General features: G+C 46.3%; 1 protein-coding gene across 3 annotated transcripts; it reads left to right on the forward strand.

Moving 5' to 3' along the window:
* Positions 1-147: 147 nt before the first annotated feature.
* Positions 148-24,980, forward strand: LOC100279765 (uncharacterized). 3 transcript variants are annotated; one of them, XM_020551500.2, is made up of 10 exons: positions 148-380; positions 494-556; positions 2,890-3,612; positions 3,690-3,797; positions 4,561-4,701; positions 4,778-4,951; positions 5,037-5,241; positions 5,339-5,565; positions 5,682-5,761; positions 24,551-24,980. In XM_020551500.2, the coding sequence occupies exons 3-10, from the start codon at positions 3,220-3,222 to the stop codon at positions 24,720-24,722; spliced, it is 1,500 nt and encodes a 499-aa protein (XP_020407089.1). In that variant the 5' UTR covers positions 148-380; positions 494-556; positions 2,890-3,219; the 3' UTR covers positions 24,723-24,980. The 3 variants fall into 3 exon arrangements, with proteins under 3 accessions (XP_020407089.1, XP_020407090.1, NP_001304769.1); NM_001317840.1 differs by having other exon boundaries at positions 204-380; positions 3,193-3,612; positions 24,551-24,978; XM_020551501.2 differs by having other exon boundaries at positions 494-3,612.
* Positions 24,981-25,783: the final 803 nt, after the last annotated feature.

Consider the following 25,783-nt stretch of genomic DNA (forward strand, 5'->3'; position numbering starts at 1 on the left):
GAAGAGGCTTTAATACCTGGGCCGCTGTTTCGTAAATCCTATGCCGCTATATTTCCGATTTGGAAAAATTCGCACCGAAACAAGTAAATGATGGGCCAGGACTATCCTAGATTTAGAAAAAGGCCCACAAGAAGCTGCCCCCAACTCCAATAGTCATGTGCGCTCGACGCGTCGCGTGCCTCTCTCTCCGCTCCCTCTGACTTGTTCGCTTGCCGTCCTCGCTCGCGGCAAAGCTGCAGCGTGTCTCGGCTCCGGCGCGCCACCGCTCGGGACGCCCGACGGATCCGCTCCCGCGTGCGCTCGATATCCCTTGCTTCAACGGTCCAAGTCAACCCCCCCACCAAATCGCCGTCCGTCCGGCCGCTGCCGCACCCTAGCAGGTTTTGACCAGGCCCGGATCCGCCGCTGCCGGTGGATTCGTCGCTCCGGCCGCGGCGCCTCGAGCCGCACCGGCAACCTCGGACCTGACACGCTGCATTTCTTGAATCCGCAGGATCGCAGCGTGCACAGCTCTTCTTCAATCTGCAGGATTGCAGCCACGCACAAGTCGTAGCTGGTGAGCACCAATTACACCACCCCCGGTTCTTTCTCAATTCTTAAATTCTTGTAAATAAACATCTACTAGAGAAGCTAGTCTGCTATGTTTGCTCAGATACAGTGCCCATGTTATGCTACTATTGGCACGGAGTTGAGGTGTGAAGAATCAATCAATAGTGGAAACATATCGTGCTTTTGATCAATAAATATCGAGAGCTTTAATACCGAATCTTGAATTTCGGTTATTCCAAATTGCCAAATATTGTGCTCGTATGTATACTCAGTCGTGATCATGGACTATACTGAATTGCATACGGTAGAATTGGGTAAGACTACCCTACATTAAAATTAAAATTCTGATTGCCATCAAGTCCCTGGTCGAAGCTTCCATCACTCTTCCTTTCCCCTAGTCCTGGCCACACAAAAAACCCTAGATTCAAATCCTGGTTACGCCATCAAATCCCTGGTCAAAGCTTCCATTGCTGTTCCTTCCGGGTTCCTTCATATCCTTATTCTTGCGTGACAAGGATGTGTCGGAGCAGGAACAGTTATGGCTGGCAGTGGGTTTTTAGTAATTACTATTAATTACTCGATTGCGAAACCCTAAAGTTGATTAATTCACTTTTCCCCATTGAACCCAAAACCAATTGCCTGAATTATTTTTGTTTGTCTATCTCCAAAGGGTCCAAGCTGCCAAGGGGACCACAATAAATACTCTTAGTCATGCAGGTCTCTACTGTACATAAATAGGAGGTGGTCTTTAAACTATGTAATTAAAAAAAGTATATCAGACCAGCTCTCCATCTTTCATTGCCCAATATTATTTTTCTGGCCCGGTGCACTGGTGAGAGCTGTCTCACTGAGTTACCAGGTCGCGGGTTTGAAGCAACCTCTCCGCATTTGCATGGGAAAGGCTTGCCCCAGTTTATCCCTTCTCTAGACCCACTAAGGGCCTGTTCGTTTTGCACCCAATCCATATGGATTGGAGTGGATTAAATCCCAAGCAAGTCAAAATCTTTCTCAATTGTTTCCAATCCCATCCAATCCACATGGGTTGGGAATAAACGAACTAGTCCTAATGTGGGAGCCTCCGGCACTGGGTTTGCCCCCTTTGTGCCACTACAAAAAAATCATCCTGTTTTTTTTCCATCAAAACTAGATTTGGTCCAGTTTGATATCTGTACAATGCATAGTTGTTAAAGCGTCCTTAAGGCGTCGCTTAGGTGACGCCTAAGCGCTAAGGCGTGCTGCAGCCGTAAGGTGTCCTGGTCGCCTTACTCCACACGTAAGACGAGTTGGAAAGGCTGCCGGCGGCTGGCTCATGCAGCGGGGCGGCCCGGCGGTGGCTCCTGTAGCGCCCGGCGGCGGCGCCGGCAGGAGAGAGAGAGAGAGAAGCGCCAGCAGAGAGAGATAGAGAGGGAAGTGCCAGCTGAGAGAGGGGGAGAAGGAGGCGGCTGGGAGACCCATGGGGGGAGAGGGAGAGAGCTGGGAGAGGCCTATGTGAGATGGAGGCGGCTGGGTGAGGGCTGGCTGGCTAGGAGAGATGGAGAGAGGAAGTAGGCTTGACCTAATTTTATTGGGCTACTTGGGCTGATTTGTAGGCTAACTAGTCTAGCTGGGCTAGTCTTTTTTTTAATCTTTTCCTCTTCTTTATTAATATGTTTGTCCTCAGTACTTTCTCAAATATCAATATTTATTCTATTTTTAAATTTATTTAAGGTGTGCCTTACGCCTTATCGCTTAAAAGGTGAAAAATGGGTCAGGCGCCTTACCTCGCCTTATCGCCTTAACATTTATGGTACAATGCCAATGCCATTGTATTCTTCTGGTGGATACCATAAATTTTATCATTCCTATCTTCTATGCAAAGATAAGATTGATTTTAGCGTATATGGACAAGACAGTTTAGATACAATCACACATTAAACTTCAGCTCTATCTGAGGAGCAAGAGCAACAATAGTTTAGACTCTCTATATGCTGTCATGGTAATTGAGGATTTCTGTTCATAATATGATTTGATGACTAATATATTTAAATTTTAATTACTTATTTCAGAATGCATGGAATAAAATTTTAAGAAAATAAGTTTTTGGTAACAAGTTAACGTTTTTTTATGTTAGGCTCAAACTTGCACAGTTTGGAGTTTTTTTCCTGTTGTATTATGTCTCCATGGAGTGACCATTTTTTCCATGTTTAGTAATTTTTACTCTCAACTACTTAGCTTGGGTTCAAGTTTTATTTTAAGATTCACACATTACGTACAATCATTTTCTAATTTTCATTTTTCTCTGTCCCTTATCCTTCCCTTCCATTCAATTAATGGAATTTTGAAACCTTGAAATTGCACCAGCTCGCTCAATTGTACTTCAGATAGCATCTTCTTTGATTGTCCTCTTCTGCATACTCTTGTTGATGGTGCTATCATATTCTTGAAAACCTTCCGTGCTGTCTATCTGGCATTCTTCTGTCTCTGTACTTGTCCTTTAACAGTCACTTGCTTCGAGGTTCCATTTTCCATGTGGATACCCATGGCTGAATCCACTTTGAGATTATTACATACCTTTTGTTCTAGCTGTTTCTGTTGTTTTTCTTTCTATCCATACATTATCACTTGGCTCCCCCAATATTATTGGTTCATGTGCTCTTTCCAAAGTTTCCTTGGAACTTTGAGCTTTGGAAGATGCCAAGGAGAACAGGAAATGCTGCTTCGACCAAATCAGTTGAATTGGTCAAACAAGACCAAATGGAGTTTGATCATCCTGATGAGGTAGATGAAGAGGAAGAAGTTGAGTATGAAGAAATTGAGGAGGAGGTTGAGTATGAAGAGGTAGAGGTAGAGGAGGAGGAGGAGGAGGAGGAGGAGGATGAAATTGAAGGTGTGCGTGAAGTTGATGCTAATCATGACAGTAAAATAGTGGATGATGATCCCAAGGATGGGAATGAAAAAGAAAAGCATGCTGAGCTTCTTGCTCTTCCTCCTCATGGAGCTGAAGTTTATGTTGGGGGGCTTTCCTCTGATGTATCTTCTGAAGATCTCAAACAACTATTTGAATCTGTTGGAGAAGTTGCAGAAGTGAGTACTGCCTACTTTCTCTGGTTTAGCTTTTGTATTTCTTAGATTTTGCAATTCAGAGTCCTTTTTTCCTGCAGGTGCGAATGCGAGGAAAGGGGGATAACAAGACATATGCTTTTATTAATTTCAGAACTAAAGAGATGGCTTTAAAGGCCATCCAAAAGTTGAGCAATAAAGACCTAAAGGTTTGTTTACACAATTTCACTTTAAGTCTAGAGTTGATCTTCATGTTATTCCATACCAGTGGTTTATTGCGTTTGTTTATATTATTTTTTACAAAAAAGATAGAAAAAGTTTTTGATACAACAAACTGAGTTGAAAATTGTGTTTTTGATACAACAAACTTCCCAAGATAGAAAAAGGAATCTGAGTTGAAAATTGTGTTTTTATATATTTTATGTTTAGGTCTGTGGAGGATCAATTTTAGATGTAGCGAAGTTCAATTATATATGATTGCACTCAGATCCTCTTGCTAATTTCTAAAAAGATTTGCAGCACTTCCACTGTTGAATTTAATTGAATTTAAAACATAGGGCCTTGGGACCAGTTTGAGAAGTAGCAAAGTACGAGGCTATATACTTTGTACTTAGTACTTACATCCTCTTGCTATTTTAAAAATAAATTGCAGCAGTTCCACTGCCAAATTTGATATACAAAACCTTGTGACTATTGCAAACCAGTGTGTTCAGATATGCTTCCAGAAACCTGAACTGTGGGTGGTGGAAGATTATGTTTTCGGTTATCAAGGGATCTATCTAAAATATTTGCGAGTCTGTTTTAGCTAACCCCTAAACACCTTCAGTGTTGTCGTTCATATTATCCAGTAGTCTTGCAACCCAAGAACATGAATACATGCTAGTACTTCCTGATTCTTTGTTACACCTGATTAACTCGTATATCTTGTACTTTCATACTAACTAAACCCTGTTATTATGGTTCTTATTACAGGGAAAAAAGATAAAAGTTTCATCCTCTCAGGCTAAGAATAGGCTTTTTATTGGGAATGTACCCCATGATTGGACACCTGATGATTTCAAAACCGCAGTGGAAGAAGTTGGTCCTGGAGTTTTAAAAGTTGATCTCATGAAGGTATGAATAGATACTTGGATTGCTCAACAACTTCAGTGTGCATCATTAAAGTTTTTTTACTCTCAAATATATTTAGGCACCAGGCTCAGGTCGCAATAAGGGTTATGGCTTTATTGAATACTACAACCAGGCATGTGCAGAGTATGCTAAGCAGAAGATGTCTACTCCAGAATTCAAACTAGATACAAATGCTCCTACTGTCAGCTGGGCAGATCATAAGAATGCTAGTGAAGCTACATCTACTTCACAGGTTCCTTTGAGCACTACATGATGCAACGTTACCTCTTATGTTTCTTTTATTATGTTATTTTATAAGGATGTATATTTGTCTATAGGTTAAATCTCTATATGTCAAAAACCTCCCCAAGACTGTTACTCAAGAGCAGCTGAAAAAGCTGTTTGAGCATGTTGGAGAAATCACAAAAGTTGTTATTCCACCTGCAAAATCTGGGCATGAAAATCGGTACGGTTTTGTTCATTTTAAGGAACGGTCCATGGTTATGAAGGCTCTGAAGAACACTGAGAGATATGAACTTGATGGTGAGTTTCCTTCTCTAACATCTTTATGTAGCTAGTCAATTTTTCTAACAGTCTTTATGTCTAAAAGTTTTTTTTTCTTTTTTTTTGCCACTAACAGGTCAGCTGCTGGATTGTTCACCTGCGAAACCTCCTGCTGATAAGAAGGATGATACTGGATCATCTCCTACTGCAAAAGGACGTCCATTACCCCCAAGTTATGCCCCACTTGGATATGGACTAGCGGGAGCTTATAATCCACTTGGAAAAGGACTGGCAGGTGCTTACAATTCCCCTGGAAACGGACTGGCAGGTGCTTATGGCGTGCTTTCTGCTCATGCCGCACAGGTACATGACATGTTCTGATATGCACTGGCACTGGCCAATGCAGGGGGAGAAACATTTACAATAGGTGATGTCCTTCTAACTGTTGTGCATTTTTGGCATCAATTGCACATGTGCAGCCAATGTTGTATGCTCCAGGTGCTTCTCCAGGTTCAACAATGATCCCAATGGTCCTACCAGACGGCCGTCTTGTATACGTGTAAGTATTTTGATATGTTTTACTAGAAAGCTCATTCAACATACATTCTACTGGATTCGTGTAAGTCGAACGCCTACTGCGTTGGATTCCATTGTTCTCTTGCGAAGTTACTTGATGACGTCAGTACACTGAAATTGGAAAGTGACAGTGGCATCTTGTTCATAATTATTTTACAAAGTAGTTGGATCAATGTGCCATCACATCCAGTTATTCTTATTTTTTTCTCAAACCACGTTGGAGATCTGTTTGGTGTCATTTCATTCAACAACAACAAAGCCATCAACAATACACCCTAAACAAGTATGTACCCTATATTCAAGGGAGATTCCCCTCCTCTATCCCTCCAGCAATGTCCTCTAAACGATACTCTAAATATAGAGTATGTTGTTCAGACTTCAGAGTATGTTGTTCGGTCCTCTATATATAGAGATTCTCTCTCCTCTCCTCTATCCTTTTTAATATTTTAAACAACAAATTAAGCAAAACTAAAATATGTATTAAACATTTAAGGGTATGAGTGTATGACATAGTTGTTAAAGTGGTAAAGTGAGGTAAGGCGACTGACCCCCTTTTTACCTTTTAAATGATAAGGCGTAAGGCAAGGCTACGCCTTAAATATAGTTAAAATTAGAAAAATATTGATATTTTATTTAGGATAAAAACATTAATGAAGAAGAGAAAAAGATAAAGAAAAGAAAAAACTAGCTCCTAGTCTATAAATCAGCCCAAAAGCCCACTAGCCCATTAAATCTAGGTTAAGCCCACTTCCTCTCCCTCTCTCCTAATCCTCTCCCTATGTCTCCTCACAGCTGCACAACTCCCTCCTCCCAGCCGCCGCTCCCAGCTGCTTCTTCCTCTCTCCCCGCTGGCGTTTCTCTCCCCGCTGGTTCTTTCTCTCCTGTGTCGGCGCCGCCGTTGTGCTGGAACCGCTGGAGTCGCCGCGCGCCGCTGGTAGAGGAGTCACCGCCATGCCATGAGGAACCACTGCTCCGCTGCTAGAGCAGCCGTTGTGCCGTTGCTAGAGCCACCGCCAACCTCTCCCACTCGCCTTAGGTACTGGAGTAAGGCGACCAGGATGCCTTACGCCGCTGGGACGCCTTACCGCCTAGACGACGCCTTAACACCTATGGTGTATGACAAATTTGTATGTACCAAAAAATACCTTTAATATAGGTATTTATGTATAGAGGACGAGATTTAAAGCACGCTACTGCCTGCTAAGATGAATGAGATGTATAGGATGAAATCTTTCAGAGGAAACTATAAATGAGGGATATATAGGACGAATATAGAGGACACTGCCGGAGACAACCTTAGTTCCAAGCAAGTTGAGGTAGATTAGAGTTGAAACCCAACAAAAACCGCAAGTCTATGTTTAGACACATAGATAGCTATTTTTCATGCACTTCTATTCAAGGCTACTTATTTAGGTATATTCTTATCCTTTTACAGTCTCTTTTTAGTGTCTCTTACTCTCTTCCACTATCAATTTCGGTCTTTTCATAGTTGTTTTCCTGTTGCTATCGCGCTTTAGGATCCCACTACATACTGTTGCATCAGGAGGTATTCGTTGGACATGTCCAAACTATCTCAAACAGTGTTGGGCAATTTTTCTTCAATTGGTGCTACCCCTAGCCTATCATGTATATCATCGCTCTAGACTCAATCTGTCACACCCGGTTTTAGAAGGCAAACCGAATGCGAACCATGTACGTGCCAGGATCAGTAATTCACGTACACAGCGATTACATAAATGACTCATCATAGCACAATGCTTCGAATTACAATAAAGAGTAAGGAATAATATTACAGACTAGAGCCATTTACATAATATAAATCAAAGTACACAGAATCGAAACGTAGCCAACGTAAACAACCCACCACAGGCAGCTGACTGGGGGAGGTCGCTAGCCTAATCCTTGAACTCGTCGATGTCCTGGAACTCCTGGAGATCCGCCTCGACACCGTTCTCCTTCTTTATTTGAGCATAGATTTCACCAAAGGCAACCTGGTGTTTTGTGAAAGCAAGGGTCAGTACACATCAACGTACTCAGCAAATGTCCTGTTTGGCTGTAGTGGACTAGCTTTATGTGGAGTTAAGTCAAGCAGTTGCTTTTAGTTGGTCAGGTTATTATTACTAGTAGAAAGCCAGGTTTTAGCGTTAACCCAAGTTATTAACCCAAAGTACCCTTTCCAAACGGAAAGAATACCACTTACCATTACCATAGTCATAAACATCGTCCTTGTCACCACCTGTAATCCAAACATCTCTGATCCAGTATCTCTAATCAATGGAGCTCCCTTGGCCGCTCATAACCGCGAGCACGGCTGATATATCAGTTTCATAACACTCGGCAGAGATTGCGCACTTTACCCACAAGCCGTGATTCCCTCTTGCCTCGGGCCGATCAAACCCTTAAACACTACCAAGGTGAATAGGCAGGGTCTCACTACGTAGCCTTTACAAAGATTTCCTGGGGCTGTAGCCGCCCGTTAGGTTTCCTAAATGCACCGCACTCCTCCCCAAGGGGCGAACCAACCTTGGCAGAGCGAGCCGCATACACCGAGCCCCATTAACGGCACGACGGCGAAGCGAACTACACCCCAGTTCCTCGAATTACTCAGCTAAGGGCGTCCCACTCCACCCTCATGGTTGCACTGTTTTCCCGGGCGGTCATCTAACGCACAGGTCCTTACGGAGAGGCATTCGAGAAACCGCTCGAGCCCCCTAAAGTATCACCAGTCCAACATCATAATCATAATGACAACATCGTATCATAAGTGTTCACATCATGTTAATTGATTAGAGTAAAGCAATAGCATGAATCTAACCATAGTAACCCAAAAGGTAATCAAGGACAAGGTAAATAGAAAGCTAGTCAATCCTTATGTTGTTCATAGTATGCGGGACAGTGAATTATAAAGTAAATGGGACATAATGGGTCAGAGGACACTTGCCTTCACCAAACAGATGCTCAGGGTCTTCGATCTCGTGGAACTCGAAGAACTGGGTCATTTGGTCGTCGAAGCTTGATCTTCAATTCCTCGAAGCTCAGAAACGAACCACGATCTAATCGCAATGCGACGCGAAGACGAACAGGCACAAGCAAACAAACATATACATATGCATAAGAACATTACACCATACAAGATAAAATGTTATAAAAGCGAGCAATATAAAATAGAGAGCACCTCTACTGTTACGCGAGGAAAAGAACCACGATAGTTGAAGCTACGGTCGAGGGGTTAGCGCGTTTACGTTAAACAAGTACTAATTAGAACATCCAATTCAACATAATTATATTAATTGATATTAATCAAATGTAAATTAATACTGCTACTTAGTTTTGACTAACTTACTATTTTAATAGTTGACAGTTAAGCAAGTATCTTAATGAATATGAGCGATTCTAAGCGAGGCGAATTAACGACGCACGACGTGCAAACACGATGTGCGCAACGCGCGGACACAAACGACTTAGCGCGCGGACAACACGCGATACGCGCGAACGGCATGCGGCAAGGCGTGCGACACACGCGAACGGCACACGACAACGCGTGCGAACAACACGCGCGACACTCGCGAACGACACGCGACGATGTGCGCGAAACAGCACCGCGGCACGCGCGGACCGACATGCGAAACTAATAAATAAACAACGTGATTAAACTAAATAATTATTAATAAATAACATTTCAGTTAAGGTTAATCATATTGGTGACTAATTATAAATGCGCAAATCGAATTCCTAAATTAGGTTTTTAAATTGAAATGTCGTTCTAGTAGCCACTGGTTAAACAAATGTTTAACTAAATTAAATAAAATGTGTAAAAAATGGGATAAATATTTCTAAATTAAGATAATTTTAATACGAATCTAACGCAACTTGAATTGATCGAATCGGATTTAAAACGCAAAAGTTATGAATGTTTTAAACCATACTGTAATTCGCGCGGACTAAATTTACGAGACTGCCATCGTCTTCTTCTCATCTTCTTCCTCCCATCCATGGAAGAGAGAGGAGGGGGTTGCGCAGGGGAGGTCGGGTCGAGCTGGCCGGGGGCGGGCGCGGCCGCACGGGGCACGAGGGGCGCGACCACCGCCGCCGGAGAGGGGCGCACGGGCGCGGGAGCACGAGAACGCGGGCGCCGCCGGGGAGGGGCGCCGCCGCCGGGGAAGGTGAGGGGAGAGTGAGGGTGGCCCTGCGTGGACGGGAACACAAAGAAACGAAGAAACCCTAGGTACAACAATGGAGGTTCTCACCAGGGAAGAAGACCCTCGCCGGAGCCGAGAGGAAATCCGTCGATTGCCGGAGATTCGGGGATCCAATCGACGAACCGAACGCGCTGCGACGAAGCCCTCGACGAGACGAACGCAGCGGTACCCTCGGATTCCGCAGACGATGCACGGATTGGAAGTAATTGCTCGCCGGAGTTGTCGCCAGAGTTGGAACCGCCTCGAACTTCGGCGAGCAATACCGGGAGCTAGGGATTGGATTTGGAGAAAACGTTTCGTGTTCTAGAACGGGCTCGACGAGATGAAGCCGGACATGTATATATATCTAGGGTTTGGATGAGATGAAAATTCGGTTAAAATTCGGATTTTACTATTTTTAAAATTCAGAAAAAGCCTAGAAATCCATATTTTGTGCTCAAAATATTATAAATGCTTTCAAAAATTCCAGAAAATTTCCTATAAATGTTTTGGCACCTAATGAACTAAAAAAACATAGTTAGAATTTCTAAAAACATTTTTATGTTCCTCAAATAAATAGATTTTGGTTTTCGGAAAATAGAAAAATATTCCGAAAAATATGAAAATTTACCGAGCGCTTCTATAAGATATGTTAACATGTTTCAAACACATTTTGCACTTAGAAACACCATGCAACGGCATAAATGCAACAACCAAAGTGCCTCTAGGGCTCATTCCACTAGGTTTACGCTAATATAAAACAAAATAATTCCACATTTTTAGGGAAAAGAGAAAGGAAAGCGAAGAACTGAGAGAGTAACACCTGAATTTGGTGGATATTAGAAAAGAAATTTTATACCCCCAAATTCAGGGTGTTACAAATCTAACCCCCTTAACAGAATCTCGTCCTCGAGATTCAAGAAGAGGCTAGCAAGAAAATGAGATTGGTTCGTTAGTCTTTTATAGTTTCTTATAACTCAATTATGACTCCGCCGGCTTGACTTGTGGATTGGTTGCTTTGACCATCAGATGCTTGAGACCGATTGATGCAATTCTTGAGGATCTCCTGGACCTGTGTGTTAGGACCCACACACGCTTTCGCTGCACCACTCTGATCTTGTTGGTTGATATTGATCGCATTGTCTTCATCAGGGTTAGCGGCTAACCCCCTTAACAAGAGCATTGATACACACTTGATGAAGATGTTGCCGACTCTGATCTTGACTGATTTGGAGGAGTTGGAGGTTGCCAAAAGGACAGGTGCAAGAGGAAAGAATAACGAGAAAAGGTAAGTATAGACGGATTAGAGAGAGCAGGGGGAGAACCCAACTACTTAACTCTATGGCACTCACCTAGTAAACATATTCCATTGCGGTCCAAGGGCCACAACACATCAACACTCATTCCAAAGAAGCAAATCAGTCATAGCAGAAGGACAAACATCATGAGCACACATCAACAAACATCTCGTTGCTATACGTTCCTTTTAATTAAATGGTGGTCTTTCCTCTAAGGCCAGCAAAAGGCAAGGGGAATAATAAGACATGGAGGGTAGGGGAATGAGCATAATAAAGGATGGAGCTAAAGCAATGATTGTAACCGACAAGGGAGAGAATGCAACCAAGGTTAGGATAGGTAAAACACCATTCTCAAATCGAGATGGAAAAGATGATATTTCAAAAGGTAGGCATAAGATAACATCATGGAAAGATCTAGAGATTACAAAGGTAAGGGAGGTGAAAGGCAAAACACACCAAAAGATAGAGTTAGGACAAGACTTGCAACGCGACAGTGGAAAAAGGGAATGAACAAGAGCGGGATAGACAAGACATCACTCTTGAAATGAAATGGGAGAGGAGGCTTTAAAATGCAGGTGCAAGATAAGCATCATGGTAAAGATCAAGGGATGACAAGGGTTAAGGTGATAACAGACAAACACAACCATGGATGTATTTTAGACAAAACTTGCGAGGTATCAAAGAATGGGAAGCAATCAATGGTGAAGTAGGTGAGGCATTATCCTCAAACAGCGATGAAAAAGAGGTGGCTTTAAAGGGTAGGTTCAAGGTAAGCATGAGGGAAAGGGCGTAGATATCACGAGGGTTTAAAGGTGATAACGGACAAGGATGTAGGAGAGGAGGTAAATGCGCATAATAACCAAGGATATAAGTACCACAAAGGATGGAGTTAAGACAAGACCTGCAGATGAAAAAGGAGGTATGTCCAAGGGCCAGATAGGTAAACAACCACTCTCCAATTGAGGTGGAAGAGAGGAGATTTTAAAGAGCCAGAATAAAGATGAGTATCAAGGCAAGATCGATGGATGACAAGGAGGTGGTGATAGCAAATAAAACACATAGCAAAGGATGGAATTGAAACAAAACTTGTAAGGCGACAAGAAGTGAAAAGAAATCAAGGGAGAGGTAGGTAACTCGCAACTCTCAAACTGGGTTAAAAGAAAGGGGAGGATTTAAAGGATAAGTTTAAGGTAAGCATTTAGGTAGAAGACATAAATATCGCAAGGGCCAAAGGCGATAACAGACAAGGATGTAAGAGAAAAGATAAAGGCATAGAAGAGCAAGTGGTACAAATACAATAACGAATGGAGTTAAGTCTAGGCCTACACGCGGTAAAGAAGAGGATATAGTCAAGGGTGAGATAAGTAAAACATAGCTCTCGAATTGAGATAGAAAAGAGGGGATTTCAACAAGCAGACCTAAGATAAGTATCAATGCAAGATCTACATATTACAAAGGTAAGGATGATATCAAACAAAAGCTCAACAAAGGATGAAGTTAAGGTAAGACAAGACTTGCAAAGCGACAAAGGGAAAGGAAACGAACAAGAGCAGGATAGGGAAAATAACACTCTCGGATTGAAATGGAATAAGTGAGGCTAAGAAATAGGTAAACATCATGGTAAATATGGAGAGAGGTCAAGGGTCAAAGGTGATAATAGGCAAGGATATAATGGAAGAGGTAAATGTGCATAAAAAACCAGGAATCTAGGAACAATCAAGAATAGAAATAAGATAAGTCTTGCAAGAGGTAAAGTATAGGATATAACCACGGGTGAGATAAGTAAGAGACCACGCTTGAACTAAGGTGGGAGATTGGAGGTTTTAGATAACGAACATAGCGTAATCACCAAGGTAGGATTGAGAGATGAGAAGGGTAAAGGCAATAAGAAGCAAAAGCACAACAAAGGATGAGGTTACAAACTCGCGAGCCAAAGAAGAGGATACGACCAAGAGAAAGAAGGTATGAGACGGAAGAGGGGCGATTTTAAAGGGCAGGTATGAGACAAACATCAATGTAGGATATAGAGGTGTCAAGGGTGCATATGATAATAATTAAAAAGCATAACAAATGATATAGTTAAGACAAGACTCGTGAAACGACAAAGTGGAGAAAACAATCAAGGGTAAGATCGGTAAGGTTCCAACAGAAGGGTTGAAGTAAAGATTCATTACCGAGTGGAGTTACAAGGAAACAACGAGATTACTACAGGTGTGCAAAATAAAATGATCACTCATGGATCATTAGGAAACAAGGGTGGTCAAGGGCATGTTAACTGAAATATTTCAAACAGATATTGGGACATAAAGGTAAGCATATATAAAAATAAGAGTATGCAAGATTCCAATGGTACGAGCATACCAAGACCAAGAAAGTACAAATTGCCAAAAAGATAACGACTTATCAATAGAATAGGAAAGGGTCTCAAAAGACAGTAAGATCATGGACATATAAACTGAAATGTTTAAATAGGTAGTAGAGGTACAAGGGTAAGTGCTTTAGATTAAGGGATAAGGGTATTAAAAATGCAAGGATATGAGCATGTCAATAACAAAATGGAATAGAGATGGTCAAATAGTAGCAATTTAATAATGGATGAGGAAAGAGTCCCAAAAGACTAAAGGCTATGGTAGGGGGCATCTACAAAGATGTCGCAAGCACAAGATGAGATCAGATCTAATAGATTGAGAGAAGTATAGACCATACTAGAATAAAATACTTTTTGGCAAGGGAGCATATAGGAGCACAACATAGAATTAGTCGAGGTGACTAATATTTTGAAGCAGAATCAAGGATGAGATGAAGTAATAATCAATAAGTCCTTAAAACGGCCAATGCTACTCTAGGTCAGCGGTCCTACAGTCAGCACTGCTTTGATACCACTTATGTCACACCCGGTTTTAGAAGGCAAACCGAATGCGAACCATGTACGTGTCAGGATCAGTAATTCACGTACACAGCGATTACATAAATTACTCATCATAACACAATGCTTCGAATTACAATAAAGAGTAAGGAATAATATTACAGACTAGAGCCATTTACATAATATAAATCAAAGTACACAGAATCGAAACGTAGCCAACGTAAACAACCCACCACAAGCAACTGACTGGGGGAGGTCGCTAGCCTAATCCTTGAACTCGTCGATGTCCTGGAACTCCTGGAGATCCGCCTCGACACCGTTCTCCTTCTTCTTTATTTGAGCATAGATTGCACCAAAGGCAACCTGGTGTTTTGTGAAAGCAAGGGTGAGTACACATCAACGTACTCAGCAAATGTCCCGTTTGGCTGTAGTGGACTAGCTTTATGTGGAGTTAATTCAAGCAGTTGCTTTTAGTTGGTCAGATTATTATTACTAGTAGAAAGCCAGGTTTTAGCGTTAACCCAAGTTATTAACCCAAAGTACCCTTTCCAAACGGAAAGAATACCACTTACCATTACCATAGTCATAAACATCGTCCTTGTCACCACCTGTAATCCAAACATCTCTGATCCAGTATCTCTAATCAATGGAGCTCCCTTGGCCGCTCATAATCGCGAGCACGGCTGATATATCAGTTTCATAACACTCGGCAGAGATTGCGCACTTTACCCACAAGCCGTGATTCCCTCTTGCCTCGGGCCGATCAAACCTATAAACACTACCAAGGTGAATAGGCAGGGTCTCACTACGTAGCCTTTACAAAGATTTCCTAGGGCTGTAGCCGCCCGTTAGGTTTCCTAAATGCACTGCACTCCTCCCCAAGGGGCGAACCAACCTTGGCAGAGCGAGCCGCATACACCGAGCCCCATTAACGGCACGACGGCGAAGCGAACTACACCCCAGTTCCTCTAATTACTCAGCTAAGGGCGTCCCACTCCACCCTCATGGTTGCACTGTTTTCCCGGGCGGTCATCTAACGAACAAGTACTTACGGAGAGGCACTCGAGAAACCGCTCGAGCCCCCTAAAGTATCACCAGTCCAACATCATAATCATAATGACAACATCGTATCATAAGTGTTCACATCATGTTAATTGATTAGAGTAAAGCAATAGCATGAATCTAACCATAGTAACCCAAAAGGTTTAGGGTTTAGGGTTTAGGGCACGTGCGGACCGACAAGCGAAACTAATAAATAAACGTGATTAAACTAAATAATTATTAATAAATAACATTTCAGTTAAGGTTAATCATATTGGTGACTAATTATAAATGCGCAAATCGAATTCCTAAATTAGGTTTTTAAATTGAAATGTCGTTCTAGTAGCCACTGGTTAAGCAAACGTTTAACTAAATTAAATAAAATGTGCAAAAAATGGGATAAATATTTCTAAATTAAGATAAGTTTAATACGAATCTAACGCAACTTGAATGGATCGAATCGGTTTTAAAACGCAAAAGTTATGAATGTTTTAAACCATACTGTAATTCGTGCGGACTAAATTTACGAGACTGCCATCGTCTTCTTCCTCTCATCTTCTTCCTCCCATCCATGGAAGAGAGAGGAGGGGGCTGCGCAGGGGAGGTCGGTTCGGGCTGGCCGGGGGCGGGCGCGGCCGCACGGGGCACGAGGGGCGCGGCCACCGCCGCCGGAGAGGGGCGCACGGGCACAGGAACGCGGGCGCCGCCGGCGGCCACTGCCGCCGCAGCCGGGAAGGGGCGCCGCAGCCGGGGAAGGTGAGGGGAGAGTGAGGGAGGCCCTGCGCGGACGGGAACACAAAGAAACGAAGAAACCCTAGGTACAACAATGGAGGTTCTCACCGGGGAAGAAGACCCTTGCCGGAGCCGAGAGGAAATCCGTCGATTGCCGGAGATTCGGGGATCCAATCGACGAACCGAACGCGCTGCGACGAAGCCCTCGACGAGACGAACGCAGCGGTACCCTCGGATTCCGCAGACGATGCACGGATTGGAAGTAATTGCTCGCCGGAGTTGTCGTCGGAGTTGGAACCGCCCCAAACTTCGGCGAGCAATACCGGGAGCTAGGGATTGGATTTGGAGAAAACGTTTCGTGTTCTGGAACGGGCTCGACGAGATGAAGCCGGACATGTATATATATATAGGGTTTGGATGAGATGAAAATTCGGTTAAAATTCGGATTTTACTATTTTTAAAATTCAGAAAAAGCTTAGAAATCCATATTTTGTGCTCAAAATATTATATATGCTTTCAAAAATTCCAGAAAATTTCCTATAAATGTTTTGGCACCTAATGAACTAAAAAAACATAGTTAGAATTTCTAAAAACATTTTTAAGTTCCTCAAATAAATAGATTTTGGTTTCCGGAAAATAGAAAAATATTTCGAAAAATATGAAAATTTACCGAGCGCTTCTATAAGATATGTTAACATGTTTCAAACACATTTTGCACTTAGAAACACCATGCAACGGCATAAATGCAACAACCAAAGTGCCTCTAGGGCTCATTCCACTAGGTTTACGCTAATATAAAACAAAATAATTCCCCATTTTTTGGGAAAAGAGAAAGGAAAGCAAAGAACTGAGAGAGTAACACCTGAATTTGGTGGATATTAGAAAAGAAATTTTATACCCCAATTTCAGGGTGTTACACAATCCCTTATTGTACTACCAGAAATCCAACGCAACATTCGCAAATATCCCTGTCGTCTGCAACACTTATCTGTTGAACATGTCATCTTTTTTGTAGGACAACATTCTGCACCATACAACATAACTGGTCTAATCGAAGTTCTATGAAACTTGCCTTTTAACTTATGTGGTACTCTTGTCATATAGAATGCCAGATGCTTGCGTCACTTCATCCACCCTTATTTGATTATGTAGCTAACATTTTCATCAATATCCCTGTCTCTATGTAGCATTGATCCTAAATATTAAAAGGTATTCCTCGTGGGCACTACTTGACCTTCCAAACTAACATCTTTCTCATGTGTAGTAGTGTTAAAATCATATCTCATATATTCAGTTTTAGTTCTACTAAGCCTAAAACCTTTGGACTCTAGAGTCTTCCGCCCTAACTTTAGTTTTCTATTTGCTCTCATTCGACTTTCATCAACTAGCACTATATGGTTCGAAAAAGCATGTGTCGGTACCCTGAATCGGGGGTACCCTCTTCTACAGCATGAAGACGCTGCACCCGCACAGCACTTCCGAGCCACACGGAGAATGGCACCAGACCCCACCACATGGGCAGGTCTGAGGGCACCACGTGGCAAGGAAAGATAATACATCCTGGTAGGATGCTTCCTCCACGCCACAAGTTCCCAACCACCCCGTGCCAGGCACTGCTGCTGTGCACGCCGCTCGGTAGCACACGACTGCGCAGACATCCCAGACTCCATCGAGGGCGACTTCGGGAGCATTGTCAGCAGCCAGGGAGTTGTTGCGACACCCTCCAAGCTCCACGGCCTCACCAGGGGCCATGAAGCAGTGGCGGGACGACGTCGACCGACTATTCGGTATGGCACATTCTACCCCGTCTAGGTCGAGGACGCGGTCATCCCGGCGTCAACACGAGGCGTCAGCATCTGTGCGCTCGCCTTCAGTAAGGGGCGCATAGACCAACGACCTCCGGGCAGAACTCAACTGCAGGCGTGCGGGAGAAGATGCCTGGGTCTCTTTGAAAAGGGCGCGCGAGCACCGCCAAAACATAGATGGTCGCAACCTCGACCAAGACTTCGCTGCGGTTGCACCGCAAACACCAATGGGCACCCGGTCCCAAACGGGTGTCCCCTTGGCCGGTGTGGGTTGCGCCGCCCTCGCGGATCATCTCCGCGCGGCGTCATGGCCGCCCAAGTTCCGGCCGCACCTGCTGGAAAAATACGACGGAACATCGAACCCGTCAGAGTTCCTGCAGGTGTACGTTACCGCCATCACGGTAGCAGGTGGAAACACCGCTGTGATGGCCACATACTTTCATGTGGCCTTGTCTGGACCTGCCCGGACCTGGCTCATGAACCTCACCCCGGGGTTAGTCTACTCCTGGGAAGAGCTCTGCGCACGGTTCGTTGCGAACTTCGCCAGTGCTTACCAGCAGCACGGTGTGGAGGCCCACCTCCATGCGGTGAGGCAGGAGCCCGGGGAGACTCTCCGGAAGTTCATCTCCCGCTTCACCAAGGTGCGAGGTACTATACCTCGTATTTTTGATGCTTCCATCATCACAACCTTCCGACATGGAGTACGTGATGAGAAGATGCTGGAGAAATTGGCTACACATGACGTGGAAACTGTCCCCACACTCTTCGCCCTGGCCGATAAATGCGCCAGAGCCGCCGAGGGCCGTGCATGGCACTCGGCCCCACAAACCGGAGCTGCCTAGTCGGGTGGCTCGGGCGCCGTCCCCCAGGACGGAAAGAAGAAGGACCGCGACTACCAGAAGTCGCGGTCCACCGCTCTAGTGGTCGCAGCCGCGACCGGGGGCCAGGGCGACCGCAACAAACGCCCACGGCCGCAGAGGGGTAACAGCGGCTCATGCCCAGTGCACCCCAACGGTCGCCACAGCGCCGCGGAGTGTCGTGAGATCATTGACCTCGCGAAACGCGTCAGTGAGCGGCGCGAGCAGTTTTTCAAAGACGGCTCCCCACCTCGCCGCTGACCTGGCAAAGAAAAGGTGGACGATGGCGAGGTGGCCGCGGCTGAGCGGGATCTCGGGTATCAGTCGCCCGAAGGGGACCTGAAGGATGTTTTCGCCGGAGGCTCCTACTCCGGTGAAGACAACTAGGCGGACCCCAGGGGGACCCCGTGCTCCCCAGTCTACGGAGCTAAAGCATGCCTTCCTCCGGAAACCCTTATGGATCCCCCGCAGATCCAGGCAGCCAACAGGTACACGCAGAAGTGACCACAACCAAAGACAAGGGCTCCTGTGTCAAATGCAGGTGGGGACCCAGGGTCGGGACCTAGCCCTACGGCAAGTACCAAACCAAGAAGGGCTCCGTAACTCTCCCCCAGCTGGGAAGGATCCTTCAAGGTAACGGGAATACACCGACCTAGGGGCAGCCATCTAGCTATGACCAGAGGAGTGCCTTACCCCGATGCCGAAACATCTCTGTAAGTTCTATCCATAAAGCAAGTCTGAGGGGTCGAATCTGCTTTTTGTAACTAAATAACGCATATGCGTACGACAACCCGGTGGGGTCTGTCCCCGTAAACCCGGCCTATTGGTCTGCACACATGCACGACGAGTTATAAAGAGAAACTACCCCCTCAGTTGTGCTCTTGTGATAGTTCCATCTTGCTGCTCCATGGTCCTACCTTGCAGTCTTTCAGATAGTACTTTTTAGCTAACCCACCCGTACGGTTTTCATCTGTCTGACATGACGACATCCGAATTGAGCAGCCAGGCTTGCAGTTTAGGGCCCCTGATACGAAAGTAGGGAGGTCCGACAGCCTGGGGGCCGGCTCTAGAGAACGGGACCCCGTTCCATGGGGTGGTCCGGAGCCCGTGTAGCCGCTCAGCCTGGTCCCGTACCGTGGGCCTGCATTCTCCGCCACCCCGTGACGGGAACTTAGTATCTGGAGTTATAAGTCCTGCGGGTCCGACAACCTCGGGACCGGAGCTAGAGAATGGACATTAGTCTCCTGGGGTGGTCCGGAGCCCGTGCAGTCGCTTAGCCTGGTCCCGTACCGTGGGCCTGCACGCTCCGCCGCCCTGCGACAAGTGTCCTAGTATCTAGAACCGCGACCCAAGGGGGTTCGGACACGCAACTTGGCCACCCGGACTAAAACCTGCGAGTCCCGAGCATGTATCAAAGGACGACTAATGTCAGACGGAGAACCCTATGAGGTGTACTACTAATGCTTCCTAGCTAAAAGTTGTGTACAGATCCAGATCCCGGCGAGTTTGCCTCCCGAGGATTGTTGACAACCTTTTCAGAAACGCTGGTATCCAACCTCAACACATCAAGCCTGCATCCCAGGCGGGGGGCCAGGTACCGAGGAGGAGTCAACAATATCGCACACAGCAGGAACAAGTTGAAAATAGATAAGTGCTAATACTGCTTAACAAATAGTACTCTTGAGTACCTTACAAAAAGCGAAAGTATTACATCTGTTTTCAAGTGGAGCCCTAGTTCCATTTCTACTCTGCAGGTATGAACTACCTCCACACCATTAAGGGCCGCGGGATAGCTAGCTTCGAGCGGATCGCCGGCGGAGGCGACCACATCAGCACCGACGGCGGCGGCCACCTCTGCATCGATGACTCGCCAAGCAGCGGCGATCATCTCAGCATGTACACCGCTGCGAAAGGGTCCTCGCCCCCGTCTTCCTACGGGGGGCGACAACGAGGCCATTAAAGCCAATGAGCCAGAGGTTCGGCGGTAGGTGGCACTGACGGTCTCGCCAGCGGAGGCAACCACCTCTGCAGTGGGGAGCCTCACCAGCGGCGGCGACCACCTCAGCACCGACGACAGCGGCCACCTGCGCACCAGTGCCGTACCGGCGAACGGCGGCCGCCCCAGCGCGCGCGAAGAGGTCCTCGCTCCCGTCCTCACTGCGGGAGTGAGGACAAGACCATCCAAGAACGCCGCCGCCGCCGCCCCACGGCGTACGACGTCTTGTACGACCCTCCGGTGCGGCTGGCGACGCAGGAGAAGCCGTGGGTGTGGCCGACCTGCGCACGGCGCGACCGTCGCCCATGCGGTGGACGGACAGCCACGCCCCGTCCAAGCGGCAGGAGGCAGCACCAAAGCCACCCAGGCCGAGGAGCCAGACACGCGGTAGCTGACCTCAGACGGCCGACCCCGCGTAGCCGAAGTTCGCCTCCTTCGCAAGGCTGGCGAACGCCCTTCTTCCCCGAATGCTGGAGGAAGAAGCGGGCCGCCAGCCCGCGCGAAAGGCGGAGCCCCGACTCGGCTCGCCCTCCTCCCCAGCGCGGATGACGAACATCCTTGAAGCTGAGGGCAGGGGGGAGGCCGCAGCCCGGCTCGCTTCTCTCCACCACAAGGCTGGTAGTCATCCTTGTGGATGACCACCGGTCGGAGGTTGCGACCGGGCTGCGTGATGAAAATCCTTGAAGCCGAACGATGACGGAAGAATGCCAACCCCCATAGGGTTGCACTCCTCTAACAACAACAAGGAGACAAGATCGGCGCCACCACCGCGAGCGCAAGCTCTTGGCGATAAGATCGCCGGAGGAGACGACCCTGACGCGGATCCCTCCAGAGAACACCGGCGCACCCCATCTGGAGGCCCGGAAGGCGGAAGGGCGCGATGGTCGCTAGAGGAGCGAGACATGGCTACTACCCGGGAGATCGACCCCTTTTTAAAGGCAGATCTCCCCACTCGCGCCCCCGAAGCGTCACGGGCGAAGTCTTCCCCGACGTGCACCAGGGTTCCCACCTTATGACACGGGGGCCAGGCCCCACATGTCACACAGACTGACCCGAAGAAGGAGCGTGCAACTGCCCCACAGTTATGCACCCCTCCATCTTCGGGGCAACCGACGGTCAGGAAGGCGAACCGCCGCACAAGGGGCATGCAACTGCCCCGCGGTTAAGCGCCCCTTCATCTTCGTCGTAACCAGCGGTCGAAAAGGCGAACCGCCACGCAAGAAGCGTACAACCGCCCCGCGGCTGTGCGCCCCCTCAGCTTCGCTGCAACCGGCGGTCCAGCACGAGGGCCCAGACCCACATGTCATGCAACCGGCGCGCCGACCACTGAGTGTGGAAAAATCGCACCGCCGCTTGCGCCAATGCCACGTCTTCTCGGGGCCGTCGCGGAAGTTTGAAAGGATAAGCTTTTCAGAACCAGTGCAGCGACTCGAGGCACCCCGCGCGTGGCCCAACAGTGACATTAAGTACGATGGTCACGGGCCAGTCAGCCATGGGAATAGGCGTGGCAGTCGGCATGACCATAGGCGGGCCGGCGGTAATTGCGCCAACGGGCGCACATGAGCAGCAGGCCAACCACAAATCAAACTCTGGCCCCACCTGCAGGCTCGTATCCTCCCCTGAGGCGGGCTCGGGGGCCACTGTCGGTACCCTGAATCGGGGGTACCCTCTTCTACAGCATGAAGACGCTGCACCCGCACAGCACTTCCGGGCCACACGGAGAATGGCACCAGACCCCACCACATGGGCAGGTCTAAGGGCACCACGTGGCAAGGAAAGATAATACATCCCGGGGTGTATCGATGGGTCCGGACCTCCACAGAGGGACACCGGACCCCTATACGTACAGGTCCGGAGCTCCCAAGAAGGCATGTCGGGTCCCCCCCCGAGTGAGGTACGGGCCTTAGCAAGGTCCCGGGACGGAGAGGACCCCGACACAGGCAAGGGTCCGGTGCCGACACGTGTCCAGGCCTTGCTCTACGCTCCCCGCTCAGGCGGAGACCCGCCGCAGCCGCGTGGCTTGTGGCTCGTGACATAAGCCAACGGGCCGAGCCTGACGCAAGGCCCATACGGCTGTGCAGTCTTTGCATTTATTGCGGAGAGGACGCGCCGTCTGCCACCACGCTGACGGGCGACGCGCCCTCTCAGCATTTAATGCGTCCTGTCCAATCCGCCGGCAGACAGCGTCAGGGTCACCCAGCAGACGGCGCGCCTGACCAGTCTGTTGGGGAACAGTGCGCCCGTGCCGAGCGGCGCACATTACTCATCATCCCTTCTACAAGAAGTTTCCCCTGCACGCCGAGGATACGGAGATCTCGGGTGTCAGGGCACAAGAAGATTGCCCCAGCAACAAACATTTATGGCTCCAAGCGCTATATTCTTTATGTCCCTGGGCCCACATGTCGGGGCCCAGTACCTTTGTGCATGCCCCCTTCAACTATAAAAGGGGAGGCATGCGACGTTATAGAAAAGGCTCAACCTTTCAGACCCAACCGTAGTCTCACAAGTTCATACAAGCTCTCGAGCAATACATCACACAGTGGAGTAGGGGGTGTTACGCTCCGGCGGCCCGAACCACTCTAAATCCTTGTGTGTTATTGTGTTCTTACCACTTTTCCGACTAACAAGCAAAACGCTTAGGCCCCTCCTCATCTTAGGATTTAGGGCGGGTGCACTCTGCCACCCGGCCGGAGATTTGCTCTCCGACAGCATGCGCCAAGGGATATCCCCTTATATGTCTCTTGTGATCTCATCCATCACCAAGGCAAAAAGGTAAGAGCTCAAAGGTGACCCTTATGTAGTCATATTCTAACTGGGAAGTCATCCATGTCTCCATCACTTACTATAACACTAGTCTCAACATTATTGTACATATCCTTAATGAGTCCAACATACTTTTTAGAACTTTATGTTTGTTCAAAGCCTACCACATAACATCCCTTAATATTTTGTCATAAGCCTTCTCCAAGTCAATGAAAACCGTGTGTAGGTCGTTCTTCTTCTCCCTATACTATTACATCACTTGTCTTATTGGAAAAATGACTTCCATCATTAACCTTCCAGACATGAAACCAAATTAGTTCATAAAGATTCGTTATTCCTCTCAGATGATGCTCGCTAACTCTTTCGTAGCTTTATAGTATGGCTCATAGGTCGGTAGCAATATACTTCTTCACTCGTCAAGCATCGTGTTCGACTGAAAGGTATGGTTGAACAATTTGGCTAGCCATATTGGTTGGCTATAGTATAGCTATATCCCTAAGGTATCTCTATGTGTCAATTTGGATATCATCAGAGCCCATTGTATTACCCTCTTTCATCCTTTTCAGTGTGTCTTTAACCTCATATTCTTGGATCCTACGCACAAAACGTCTATTGGTGTTATAAAAAAAGATCCAACTGAGGTTGTGTCCCCATTTTTCTCGTTGAACAATTTGTCAAAATACTTTCACCATCTATGTCTGATTTCAACAACTGGTGCTATGTTTCTTCCTTAATTCACTTAACTAGGTGAAAATCCCTTGTCTTGCTCTCACAGTTCCTAACTATCCTATATATGTCCTATCCTTCATACTTAAACGTTGGTAAAGAGTCTCCTATGCTGTACCTTTTGCCACACAGCTTGCTTGTAGTCTTGTTTGCTACCTTGTACCTTGTGTACTTCTCTATGTTATCCACACTCCTGTTACGTTCTAATGGATTTCTTTCGGGTTTCTCAATATGACGAGACCAGGAGTATTTATATGGAAAGTGTTTCTCTATTTTAGCAGGTAGTTATTTTCTGGAATTTTTATGGTCACAATAGTGGTGAAATTCAGATGGTTATCCGTACAGCACCTTAGTTTAGTTTTGTCTTATATATCAGATCCTATAAAGGTAGTCCGTGCAGCGCCTTAGTTTTTTTTTTGTTTCTTATATATCTTAGACCCGAAGGGCAGTCCTCTGAATTGTTGCAGTGATGCTTCCTTGTCAACTCATACTTTCATTGGTGTTTTGCAGACCACAGACTGCAGGGCAGCAGCCTCTGCATGTGACTTCGCCTCTGCCTCAGCAAGGCGGTCGTCGATTCGGCGGCGGTGGCGGATCCAGCTCCGGCGGAAAGCGACAGAGGGGAGATGACCGTGGCAGTAACAGCAACAGTAGCCGCAGGGGCTGGCACCGTCCGTATTGATGTTTGCAATGCCGCTGATTTGCAATTAGAAGTTAGAACCCAGCAATTAGCATATTTATCGCAGTACCATGCTGGAAACTGTACTTTGAATTATTTGTTTTTCCTGTGTGCTTCGTAGCAGGCCTGCCCTAAAAAGAACGATAGTACCGGAAGGGGCAAATGTAGTGGTAATATACTCTATACATTTGTAACCATCTCCATCCTGCCGTTGACCGTCTTAGGTTATTAAAATAAATATATTTCTTCCGTTCTTTTTTATTTGTCTTGTTTTAGTTAAAAAGAAACTAGCATAACATCAACTCATGTCATGGTTAGTTCAAACACTGAGCTAAAGCTCATTATCTTTTTTTTTTTGCAATCACTTATGACACTAATACAACGGACACATAACCATGTGTTTGCGCAGGGGCTTTACACTTTAGGCACATTTAAGTGTTATTATTCCTTTTCTTTTTCATGGTACAATATGTGATCATTTATATAAGCATAGATATTTGGATTTCAAGACCAATTAGGCAGGTTATTTGCTTGGTCTGGTATGTTATCTCTGGTAACTCATTAGAGTTTGGTAGCAATTTCTCGAGCACATAACCAGTCTAAAGCACCTTTATCAGACATGGCATGTGTAGTTTTCAGCTCTAGTAGCCTGAGGTTACCTTCTAGTTTGCTAACCTTGCCATAAAATACATTCTTTCTCATTTTCTCTAACTTTCTACCTGCTTTGGACTAAGGAAGCCTCATTTCGCATCATGCAACATCTTACAAAGGGTGCCCAACTATTATGCGATGAGACTATGTGCTGTGTGCACGTCTTCTAGTTTCTTTGATGCCTATCCAACGACAGGTTAATAGGTGGTAATATATCCTATCATGCGATGAGACTCTACGTGGAAGCAAGTCTTCTAGTTTCTTTGATGCCTATCCAACGGTGGGTTAATAGGTAGGTAATATATCCTCAAATTAAAGTACACATGTCTATCTCATGCCTTCATAAAATAAAATTTGATCGATTTGTACAGGCATTTAAAAAAATATATAAACCAATACTTTTACGAAAGCAA

This window comes from Zea mays, chromosome 4 (assembly GCF_902167145.1).
Source record: "Zea mays cultivar B73 chromosome 4, Zm-B73-REFERENCE-NAM-5.0, whole genome shotgun sequence".
NCBI lineage: Eukaryota > Viridiplantae > Streptophyta > Magnoliopsida > Poales > Poaceae > Zea > Zea mays.